Raw genomic sequence first — 13,087 nt, forward strand, 5'->3', positions numbered from 1 at the left:
ATTAAAAAAAAATCAAGAGGAAATTAGCAAACATTACTAGTGGTCTCATGAGTTGTGAAGTAAGATAGCATTAGTATTATAGTAGTTAAAGAAGAGCTAAACTAAATATGTAAAAGAAAATTGCAAAGAGGAGGAAAATAATTTTTTCTAATGTGCATTGGTGCAAAAGTGTGCACATTAGAAAATGTGCACATTAGAAAATGCAACGATGAGGAGGGAAGAGGGAGGTGGAAGATAGTATGCTTAAATTTTAATGGGAAAAAATGTGGAGTAAATTATATAAGTTCTTTCTAATAATGTTAAAAAAATATATAGAAGACCACTGCCTTTGGAAAATGGTAAGGTTTTCAAAAACTATCAGGACATTATCTAGTGGGAATAAATCTTGCAGTGGAATGCAGGACTCTTTAAGATCTGAAATCTTTACAGTTTTCATCCTGCCCTATTGCCTTTTCAACAAGAAACAGCAAGGTTAAAATGCATGAGAACTAAAGTGTGTGAATTAGAGACTTCCTTGAGCTCTTTAAAGAACACTTCACACCTTGCCTTGTCCTTATCCTGACAATCTGAGTTCCTTGATTGTTCTAGTGTTCTCAGATCCTGATCCACAAACCCTGGACCAGCCCATTCTGCATCTTTGTCTTCTGAAAAGTTTGCATACATCCTTTGTTACACTCCAGCCATGTGGGCTGCCCTAATATCTCAGTTATTCCAACAATGTTGCTCTCCTGTGACTCCTGCTTTCCTCCCAGGCTGACGTGAGGCAGGTATGCTTTGACCTTGCCTTACCATTTCTGATGTCACCCACGTGCCCATCATTCTGCATCCTTTGTTTATGAACCCTATCCACTGCTACCTGACTTAAATGTGGGTCAAATAAGTATTGATACTGAAAAAGATTGCTTTTTCTCTAAAGAAGACAAAACTAGGAACTAACAGGCGTCAAAAACAAAAACTATTTTTTTCATTATTAGTTACACAGTTTTTACAGGTTCCAAGATGTATACAAAAAATTTAAACATACATACAATTATATCAGAAGAAAAGTGTGAAATATGGGGGTCTGTCTCTTCTGTCATGTTACAAGAGGAAATGGCCTCAAGTTGTGCCAGAGGTGGCTCAGATTAGATACTAGGAAAAAAAATTTCACTGAAAGAGTGGTTAGGCATTCAAATAAATTTCTTGGGGATGTGATGGAGGCACCATCTCAGGAAGTGTCCAAGGAGCATCTGGATGTGGCGTCTGGGGATATTGATTATGGTGGTGCTTGGTTGGTGGTTGGACTAGATAACCTTCAAGGTCTCTTCCAACCTTGATGATGCTGTGATGATGTGAATCATATAATATTGTGATATGATATTAAATCCTCAAAATGAAAGATGAGAGAACTGTGGCATGGAAAGAATTGATGCATAACTGCACACCAGGAAGTTTCTTTCTCTGAACTGCAAAATACCAGCCAATGTTAAGAGTATTTTGTCTAGGAAGGTTAAATCAATGAGGCAGATAGTGATCCTAAATTCTCACAATTAAAATTTTTGACCTCCTCTCAGTTTGCCTTAAAAGAACCCAGAATTAACTTGATGGTGTAGTGCAAAGAAAACTTTTAACCATGAACTGTTTTGTGCAGCTGAGATAAGGTTACCTCCACCAGTTAACAGAAATGCAAAATAAATTTAATGTGTTCCACTTGTACAGATCTACCACCAATAGTTTAATCCTAAACAAAACTCAAAAGGCCAATATACAAGATGAATGAATTAACAAAACAGACTGTTTTCCTGTATGTTCATTACATTAGCTCTGTGAGAAATTAAATCTTTTCTGGTGGAATCTTTCATACATATATAGCAAAAATGCTACAACTTCATTAAATTTAAATACGCTTCCAGAGTCAAGATAATTTAAGGCAAATTGGTTTTAGCCTCTGAATTTGAAGAGCTGAATGAAAAGATGAATAAATTTTGTGGAATTCCAAATTTATTTTAGTAACACAACAGTATAATCTTCAAACTCCTTCATCAGTGTACAATTGTAAATATTAGAATTTAAAAACAAGCTACAGTTTTGGAAATCATCCCACAAGGCACCAAAAGTGATGTCTTAATATTTAAATAAACCAGCAACACTTCTGCTAATTATAAGAACAAGATTAATTAATGCTAAAGATGAAGATTTGTGTTCCATAGGTGAATCAATCTTTAGGCTCAGAAAGATGCAGCCTTAGACAGATGTAGTCTAGAAGAATGCTAAAATGTCATACTAGAATTTCAGCAATGAAATCTTTCACCTGCAAAAAACACTACTGGCCATTAGTTGTTCTCTTGAAGAAATATTTGAAGGACTTTAAATACTCCCCAGGAAACTAATTTGCTATAACTTCTGCCTTCCAGATGTAATTACAACTGAGTTATAAATCAGGATTTGCAAAGTGATACCAAAATGCTGAATAATATTCTCACAATTTCATTTCATATCCAGGTAAATTCTCATTTTAGGCAGAAACTGAGAGATATTGAAAGATTTATCAAGGCATAATTTCAACAATGTTAGGGAAAATATAATAGCCTTTTTAGAAGCCTATGGCAGACAAAGGTTTTAGATTAAGCAGTTTAGTAAATTGAGTTAATGAACCAGTAATTACTTTAAAAGTATCTCACATTATTTTCTAAATATTATTTCTGTTAATTGATCACTACAAAGGTTTTATCCAAGAATGCCATATAGAAAAGGAGCCATAGAAGAACAGGAGGGTGTTAAAGGGAAACAATTGCCTTGCAAAAGCAGAATTTACTAGCCCAAACTGGGATTAAGCTGGTTATACATTTAACACCCATGCTCTTGGAATAGTCTTTAGGTGTGTTGTACAAATAAAGATATTAGTTTTAAATCAGATGTGAAAGACTGAGTCCTTGTTGTAACTGACAATTCTAGTACAGTGCTTTGATGCTAAACATAATGCTAAAGCAATATTTTATTTTTTCGGTTTCCTTCTTCCCATTCATTCATCTTGATTACTCAGAGTAATCTTTATCCCTTTCAATTGCAGGTATAATTCTCACTGTTATGTTGTCCTCAGTGAAAATTTCACAACTTAATTTCAATAGCATATGTTAACATTAACAATTAGCACAACTTCTATGTCCTTTGTCCTTCATTAAAAAAATTTTTAATAAAAGAGGACATGAAAGCAGTGTTTCAAGCTTTTCATAAACCACCCAACTAACTTCCATCCACTTGTGTAAGAAGTCCTAATTCCCACCTTTACAATGGTGGAAATGAAGATTCTGTCATTCAAGAAGTTTTATTGTGTTCAGTATTGGGTTAGATTTCTTGATTTTAAAAGCTGATCTTTCTTTTTTCCTCTTCATTGCCTATATCAATTGTTACAACAACCTTTTGTAATTAAATTTGATCTTATTGGTGCTTTTTCTGGAAAAAGTAGCAAGAAAAGGCATTGTTATATCTGTTACTTGGGTGTTAACTACAACTTTTCCCAAACATTCTCTTCCTTGAATAATTACATTTACTTTCTTTCTTCTTTAAGCAGAATTTAATTTATTTAGAAAGAGTTAATTTCTGCTTCTTTCTCCAGTCCTCTGCATACTGTTTGGAGATGTAATGTAAGAGGCTTGTTTTCCAAATTAGCATGGTTTCTGCACTGATGAGTTTAAATTACTTTGATGCATATACCTTTTCATTCTGGACTGTATCACACCTCCTGAGGGTTAGTCCACTGCTCAAACAACTTTTTAATGGATCTTAGGAGAACTTCCTTCACTACTGATAGGAATTCCTGAAATTACATAAAGATGTGCAAAGCCAAATTATGTTAACCAAATGGAAGTATGATTCTGATGTTCTGATTAATATTCTGATGTGGAGGACAAGTAAGGAAAACATTTTAAGATATTCAAAGCTTTGAAAATATAAATCCTGATTTTAAAAAATGAAGCTAATAAAAATGACTTATTTTTTGTTAGAAACATTTCCATGGTTAGATTACTTTCTGAAAATTTGTAATTTTTTTTTCAAGTATTATTTCTATTACATGCACATCATTGCATGCCATAAATTTTCACATGGGAGCAGTTCTCCATGCATCCTAAGGACTTTGTTATTTGACCACCAATATCATAAATGAAGAAGCACTGAGTCTAGACATTAATTGAGTGTATTAAACACAATTGGAATTCTCATGAATAGTGTTGCCTGCTTAAGGAGAATGTACAGTGTTAGATCACTATTATTGCTGGTATATTTTCAGTGAGTTAGGAATATATTTAACAGACACTACATTTATCAGTAATGCTAATATTTTTTTTAATTATTAATACTGTAAAGCTAGAATATTTTACCATTTGTGTTAGAAATATGTGGTAATTCTAATGTGGTAAGCATTTCTATTTCTGTACCAATGACTTAAAACAGCTTTACATAACTCAGCAAAGTTTTACCTCTATTTGCAATGATAAGAAATCTGTGGTTCTGGTCACATAATAAAAATCACATGGGGATTTGCCATTCTTCAGGCTCAGGTTTTTGTTTTTTCACACCAGCAGAGTGTGCATTATTTCCCTGATAGTGAGTATCAGTAAAAATAGTGAGTATCCTGAGAATAACACTAATATAATGAAAAAATATAAGTATGGTAAGGTACAGTGCTGAGCAATTTCAAGGCTTTTCATAAATGGAAAAGTTTGATTCTATTGGTACAAAAAATTACACATTTTAAAGATGTCTAAAATTAAGAACTCACAAAGCTCTTTTATTGCAAAAATTCAAAGCAAGAAAAGGTATTGTATATTTTTTTATTTAAAATGCCATTCTGGGTATTATTTTGAAGATCTTCTCTGCCCTGCTTGAAAGCACACAGCATGGTACTTGAAAACACCCAACCATTATTCTACTATTTCAATAAAATAGTAGATCTTTTTCATCATTTCCACCCCTCAAAGAATCTTACTTAATATCTCTAATTCTAGGTAGAAGCACTGGCGTTTATATTTTTTTAAATACCACCCATAAGAGTGTTCTAAGCCACTGATTACTTATTTCCCAAAAAGGATTTGCAGAAAAGCTCTGGAAAACTGCTCATATATAATTGCTTATGTATATATACATAATTCTAGAAAATATTTTTTTGTTTTCTTTTTAATTTTCTCAAATAATCCAACATGTTTCTTATCCAGACTCACACAGCTATACTTGGGCTTTTCCCAAGAATAAGCAAGAGTAACTATTTGTGTATAAGAACTCGCTTCAGGCAGAAAACTGCTCGTTCCCTGTGAGAACGATGTAATTTATTCCTGCTTTCAAGTTAGTGCACTCTATTTTCTTCTGTGCAGATTGTCAGTTCCAATAGTTAATGCATTACATGGCATAAAGTGCAGTACTTTGACTTTATATCCTGCTTTGTTCTTTACAAAGCCTACAAAGACCAGCTTATAACAAAGATGCCAAGGCAGTCATCTTATTTTACTGTTTACATTACTAGGTTCTATTTGACATGATTTCATAAAATCATAAATCCATCTGCAACCAAATATATCTGCCTGTGAAAAGCTTACACAGCTATATGATTATTTCTTGGTAATTATGTGAGGTTTAATTTTAGTGGGTTTTTTTTCAGAATTCCATACTATTCCATGCCATACATAAACAAATACAACCATTAAATATAAGTGCATTGGAAGGTCCACAAAACCCTTTAATTTAATTTGAAGCTACTCTCTGTTGTATATGACCTAAAACTTACCTCATGGAGTTGAAATATGTATAGTCATGTATCTGTGTACTTACACAATTATACCAGTAACTTGCAATTAACAATTTTTTTCAGTCCAATGGGTTCTGCATAGAGGACATGGCAAAATATTTAAATAATGAGCTGAATATTTTAATTCAATTCTGACATGTGTTAGATCACTTTTAAAAATAAGAGTTTATAAATATCTCAGTTAAGTTCATTTGGAATAAATCCACTGAAGAAGATAGGTATAAAGAGACATGTCTTTATAATTACATACATATATATATATTGCAGGGGAGTTACAGAATTCCTAGACTTGGAATTTAGTATGAACCTCTTCAGCCTTTTACCTGTCATGACAATATATGCAAGAAATAACTCTATGTCCTCCCAGATAAATAGTAAAAAAAGGAGAAACACATTTTTTCAATAGAAAAAATGAAGCTAGACCGTGGGTTGTATGCTTCTCTGATCAAAATACATGTTCATTTAGACAAGTAGAAAACCAAAGTTCCTCGTTGAAAATGCAGACGGAGTTTTTATTTTGGCAGATATTTTGTAGCTATATGTACAGACAATTGGAAGGTCCACAGGACACTTTAATTTAAATTTTATTAGAGCATGTAGGAATACAAATACAACTGTATTCTGCACTTGAAATTTCTGAATTCTAAAAAAATAAATTTTAGAATGGAGAATCTTACAACACCCATTTTAGCATGGAATAGGAAATTTTTAGAAGACATAAATGTCAGAATACTTCCTTGATTATGAAAGTGTGTAATTCTTATAACCTTTATAGAATGAAAATATTATATACAAGTGTAGCATTATTTATTACTATCAGTAAATTGTTTCTAGTTTGCTGCATTATGGAGACACTGCATGCTGCAACATTAGCTCAGGAATAGGTGATATAATTAACTTCTGTCAGATTTCATTATTAAAAACAACCTTATCAAAAATAATTTTTCAGGCGAGAAGGTTTATTTAGAAACTTGTCATGGATTGTGCATAGGGTAAGTCAAAGAATCACAGAACCACTAAATTTGGAAGGCAACGCATTGGGTGGTCTGGTCCAAACTTGCTTCTCAGGCAGGGCCAGCTAGAGCACATGGCACAGAATTGCATCCACCAGGACCCCCTAGTCTTTCTCCACAGAGCTGCTTTCCAGATCAGCCCCCAGGCTGTGCTGGTCAGTGGGGTTATTCTTCCCCAGGTGCAGGACTGCACCGTCCTTTGTTGAATTTCACACAGTCCTTCTCTGTCCATCTTTCCAGCCTGTCAAAGTGTTTCTGAAGGTCTCACAGAACTCAGGTATTGGCCACTCCTCCCAACTTTGTGTCATCAGTGAACCTGCTGAGGAGACATCTGCCATTTTGTTCAAGTCATTGATGAATAAGTTAAACTATCCTGGGCCCAGTATGGAACCTTGGAGGACACTGCTCATGACAAACTTCAAACTAGACCCATGTCACTAATTACAGCCCTGCTACTCAGACAGATTTTAATCGACCTCTGTCCACTCATCCAGTCAATGGTTCCTGATTTTGTCTATCAGGATTTTGTGAGAGACAACATCAAAAGCCTTGCTGAAGCCAAGGCAGACAATATCCACTGCTCTTTCCCCATTGATCCAGGTGGTTGTTTCATTATAGAAGGCAATGTTTGGTCAAGCTTGATTTACCTTTAGTGTATCCATGCTAAATACTTCTGGTTGCCTTCTTCTCATCCATATGGATACAGATGGCCTTCAGAATGAGATGCTCCATCACCTTTCCAGGGATTGAAGTGGGGCTGACTTTGAAGACCTTTTTGAAGACCAGGGTGAGATTTGCTTTTTTCCAGTCTCCAGGCACCTCTTCTGTTGCCATGACCTTGCAAAGATGACTGTGAGTGACCTCGCTATGATGTCCAGAAGCTCTTGTGGACACATCCTGCCAGAGCTCATGGGCTTGTGGATGTCAAGTTTGTTTAGGTGTTATCTAACTCAAGCCTCCTTCACCAAGGAAAAGTCTTCTTTCCAAGACTCCTTTACCCTGGTCTGTGTCAGAGAACCCTGAGGGCTGATCATGTTAGTGAAGATTGATGCAAAGAAGGCATTTGATAACTCTGCCTTCTCTGTGTCCCTTGTTACCAGGATTTCTCTCCATTTACTAATGGGCCCACATTATACTTTTGTTTTTCTTCTGTTATTGATGTGTTTTAAGAAACCCTTCTTGTCCTTGACATCCTGGTCAGATTTAATTGCAGATAGGCTTTGGCCTTCCCGATCCCATTTCAACTTTGACAATCTCTATATTCATTCCATGTGGTTTGATGCTTCTTCTAACTCCTGTACATTTCCTGCTTATGCTTGAGTAATGACAGGAGTTCTTTGTTCATTCATGCAGTTCTCTCTCCCCCTTTGCCTTTGCCTGATTCCTTGCTCATTGACATTAAGCATTATTGGTTTTGCAGGAAGTCAACTTTGGATATCAACCAACTCTCTTGGACCCCATTTGCCTGCCGTGCCTGATTATTCCAAGAAAATCCCTGAAGCGGCTAACATCAGTTTTCCTGAAGTCCATGATTGAAGTCTTACTTGCTCCTCCTTTCCTGATATGCAGCTCCAAATTTTCATGGTCACTGCAGCCAAGGCTGCCCCCAACCTTCACATCTCCAGAAAGGAGATGCTGTTAATCTGAGGTTGAGCAGCTCACCATTCCCTGTGGGATCCTCTAATACCAGTGACAGGAAATTGTCATCAATGTTTTCAAAGGAATCCTGTAGACTATTTTTGCTTTGCTGTGTTGCTTCTCCAGCAGATGGCCTGGTAGACAGAGTCCCTCACAAGAGCTGGTGCCTTTGACTTGGAGGCTGCTCCAAGCTGCCTGGAGAAAGCCTCATCCTCCTCCTTCACCTGAGCAGGCAGCCAGCAGTAAGCACCCACTGCAGTGTCACCTTTATTAATCCACTCTTTGATCTGAGCCCATAAAATCTCAACTCACTCGTCGTCCACACCAAGGCAGATGTTGGTACATTTCAAGTGTTGTCTCATATAGAGAGCAACTCCACCACGTAGTTGACCAGAAAAATAAATACAATTTAGCTTTTTTATAATTAGGGTATTTTTTTCACTTCTAATAAATCTAATAAAGTAACAATATTTTAATGAATACCAAAACATGCAGGTGAAAATCTTTGTGCATTCAAACAATATTCAGTTAGAAAGAGGCTTTGAAATAAAGCAATCATTAAATAAGTCTGCTGATTTTTCAATAAAATCCTGTAGAGACAAGTAAAGGAATACAAACCTCTTTGAGGACTAACTCTTTTTTCATTAATAAAATTTGGCCCAAAGATTTATTACTTTTAAAAATGCAAATATTGGTATAATTTAACAAATCAAAAATTAAAACGTGGGTAGAGTGTTCTGCTTGTGACATTACAAAATACTGTTGTTTTCAATGAAATTCCCCATTTTGAGACATCAATCCATAATCATCACAATGCTACAGCACAAGCATGACATCTTCCTTATCTCTTCATTTAAAGTGAAGGCAATGTAAGAGGAAAAATCAAAAATAAAAATTAAAAAAAATTCCTCAAATTTATTTGTCCTGAAGTAGAAGAGGCAGATGAGAATGATATTAACACATAGGTGATTAACAGACATCTGTGATCTTATGCCTGCTGACTTCTAAGTGTGCATCAAATTCAGTTTCTTTCTGAAATGCAAAAACAAGCTAACAAACAACCCTCAAATTAATATTGAACAAAATATACTTTTGTTCTCAGTTTTTTTCTTGCTTGTGTCAGAATCCACTGCGTTAGATGTAATGACCATTGGTAGGGAACACTAAGTCATTTATCACAGGAAATCTTTAAGGATGAGTGTTTAATCAGAGTCTCCATGGCAAACAGTGAGAAAGAGATAAGAAGCTCATTAGTCTGTAATCATCTTTAGCAACCTTTTGCAGAATTCTGTGTTGGATAATTGTATTAGGCTAAATTAGGAGAGATTCATTTGAAGGGAATCACAAGGGTGCATTTTATGTGTAAAGTTAGATGTTTACATAAAACATTGAGTCACATCAAACTTTTATCCTTTAAATTCCTCACTGCTATTGATTAAAGAATTGTCTTCTTGAAAAAAAAAAAGTTTTCTTTCTGCATGTGTTTCTGCAGTGAATCAAGCCATTGTCTTAATCTTCTTTCACGTACATGGAAAAGTTTGAGTCCTTCAGGCTCTAGACAAAATGAAAGTTTTGAAACCTAAAAGAACTTGTTTCCTCTTTTTCTGAACCCTTTCCAATTTGTTAACTCTATTTTGCCTTAAGAAATGACACTGTGCAGATAATGACCTCTCTAATTATGAGTTTAAAAAAATGATTTTCGTATTCTCATGTAGTTGTCATCCTCTAACAAACTAGCGATGTCTAACCACAGGGCTACTTTGGGAGTTTATCTTATGAGTACAAATTTACACAGTATATTTTCATCTCCCCTTGGAGCAAAACCAAAATATATCCGAAGATCTCCTGAAAAATGAAGTATCAGAAAGAAGAATGTGTAACTCATTCAAGAATACAGTTTATTATGCCATTCATTTCAAAACTGGCAGATTGAGAATTTGAGCAATGGAGTCCATTAGACTTTGATGTTGTTACAAATATAAGTCTTTTACAAGTCTATGCTCATCATATCTTTTGCATTCTCATCTCCAGAAACTAAATTTGGATATATGACTTGATTTTATATTCACTTCATTATTTCCTAGCAATTTTCAGGGAAGCAGGAGTGGAAGATTCAAAAGTTATAAATATTTTTACTGGAAAATAGTACTATTAAAAATAAGTTGATAATTTTTTCAAGACCATGGATAAACATATTCAATAGCTGTAATCCAAGAACAGGAAATGAAAGTATGGTATTTCCAATGACATTTTTCTCATACATAATTAATGTTTACTGTGCTGTTTAAACATGTTTTAACCAATCTGTATTTATTAGGATGGTAATTTCAGCTGGAATTTTTTTGTAGACTCTGCAATACTTCATCAATGTTTTAGACAAATATAAAGGTTGCATTTTGTAAAATTAACCTGTGAATCTAGAAACTGATCCCAAGGTTACCTGACATATTGTCTTTGCTTGTGTATAGTAGTGATAATGCCTTCATTTTATCACCATAACCTCCTTTTGCTGCTCTGCAAACATTATTCATCTTCAGCAATATTTCTCTCAGAAAATAAGATTTACCTGTAATACAGGCTTCCTTACTATGGCTATATTTCTAATAAGAGCAAGGAAAAAGGATTTTACCTACAATACCTGTTAGAATACAAGGGATTTTCTATATATAAATTTAAAATCATTAAACCTGACTGACAATGAGGTAAGACCCTGTAACTCAATTGTTTTGGCAGTTTCATATTTCTGTTTGCTCAATAGCCAAGTTACTACTAGACAATAAGTCAGTTCTTAGAAAGTACTAAGAGATCCCAAATCTATATTCCCATACTTGCAAATACATCATACGCAGACATTTATGTTCTACTTATTACTAGATTTCTAGTTTTATTGCAAAATATATATTTTAAAAATAAATGATAACTATAATTTTAGTAGAATATTCACCTGAAAATTGGTAGATATATATGCTGAGATACATCATATATGTCAGCAAGAGATCAAAATATTCAAAAGAGGAGTTATTTAATCATAGTTTAAACCTTAACTATTAATAGAGAGATTAAAATTTGTTAATACTAACATATATATTCAAGAACATTACTGTAGTATTTCTCTTACCTCTACAGATAGGAACAGGAAAGTCCCACGATGCTGTATTGACAGAGCTGGCTATGCAAGTAAGCTGTGGGTGTCCATCCAAAATATATCCAGTTACACAGCTGTACCGGATTTTGTCACCAACATCAAATCTTTGACCGTACAAAATACCTTTTGGTGGAACTCCTGGGTTGCCACAGGAACTACTCTGTAATTCTGGAAAAGATACATATTTATGAATTAAAATGTTTTTATACTTACAATGTTGTGATAAATAAATGTTTCATTTTGCTTAAGAGTATAGAACACAAGGCATCTTAGGACAGATACTGTTTTCTTGGATATTATACAACTCTCAACGCTGAAAATCCATTGCTGACTTAGTGTATTTAACATTTGCTTAAGTACCCAAATATCCAAAGGCAGATAAAAATAAGCATGAAGTTTTACTTAAGCTCCAGCTATCATGCAATTTTAAAATTAAATTGATACAAAAAAATGATTTATTTTGTATCAATTACATTTGAAAATCATACGAATACCTGTCATTACATTCAAACAGGAAACAAAGCAGCTTGATATATTTCTGAGTTTCAAGTTACACAAATGCAAAACAATAAAAAAAATTGTAATACAAACATGAAAGAACATCAGGTTCAAATTGAACAAGATCTGGAAGAAAAATAAAATTAATCATGACAAAAGAAAATTTTAACAAGCATAAGCCTGAGCATGATCAGGAATCTGCTTAATGATTTAATAGATTTTAGATAATGAGGAAAATGGATGAGATACTATGGGTAACTAATTTCTGAGCAAAGAATTAGTTAATTTAATCATGTGAAATACCTCATGTCTTGTAACTTTTATAATATAGAGCTTTACACCATTGAGAATCCAAAATTACTCATGGCTGCTCTTAGTCTGATCTCTGAGGCCATTAATTAGAGTTCAGTTTCAGTAGCTGGTACTCTTTTGACTGTGTACCCTTTTGACTGGTGTTTCAGCATCATAAATAGCTTGATTACAACATTTTCAGTCATTTACTACCAATGTCATTTAGTTAATGGACATTAAAACATAGATTTTTTGCAAGTGTGAACAAAACATGTTTTATAATACCATCCTGACCTCTTCTAGGCTTGTGCCAAGTGTACTTGCCAGCCTAATGCTAATGGGGAAGAGGCCAATGAGATAAACCTGTATTTGGATTCATACCAAATTCCCCTAATCTAAAAAGGAAAATGACGGAAGAAGAGAGGGCTATGTATGTATTGTTTTAATTTCTTTTCCTGAATTCCATGTGACTAAAACATTCTTCAGTAGCCCTGAATTGCTCATGAGTGTTTGAAAAACATATTTAAATATCTAAGGTGTTATAGGTTTCACTCAAAAAAAAGATATATAAACGCATATTAAAACAATCAGTATGACTCCCAACATTCATTACATTCTCAAACTTCAATGCCCAGAACTACCAAGAACTAGGAAATCCTACTAGATTTGTGATACCAGCCATGAAACAAAACTATGGAACAGTTATTAAAAGGCAGAATTCAC

The 13,087-nt window shown here is 34.2% G+C and overlaps 1 protein-coding gene across 4 annotated transcripts in view; it reads right to left on the reverse strand.

The window, feature by feature from the left end:
* Nucleotides 1–13,087, reverse strand: part of CSMD3 (CUB and Sushi multiple domains 3) — a 586,421-nt gene that overhangs the window by 427,112 nt on the left and 146,222 nt on the right. For all 4 annotated transcript variants that reach the window (XM_054290025.1, XM_054289307.1, XM_054288554.1 and 1 more), the window contains exon 4: nucleotides 11,549–11,743. In XM_054290025.1, the coding sequence (XP_054146000.1) occupies nucleotides 11,549–11,743 (195 nt within the window). The remainder of the gene's footprint in view (nucleotides 1–11,548; nucleotides 11,744–13,087) is intronic.

This window comes from Melozone crissalis, unplaced genomic scaffold (assembly GCF_028551555.1).
Source record: "Melozone crissalis strain CALT ecotype California unplaced genomic scaffold, PUWL_Pcris_2 ptg000002l_1, whole genome shotgun sequence".
Lineage (NCBI taxonomy): Eukaryota > Metazoa > Chordata > Aves > Passeriformes > Passerellidae > Melozone > Melozone crissalis.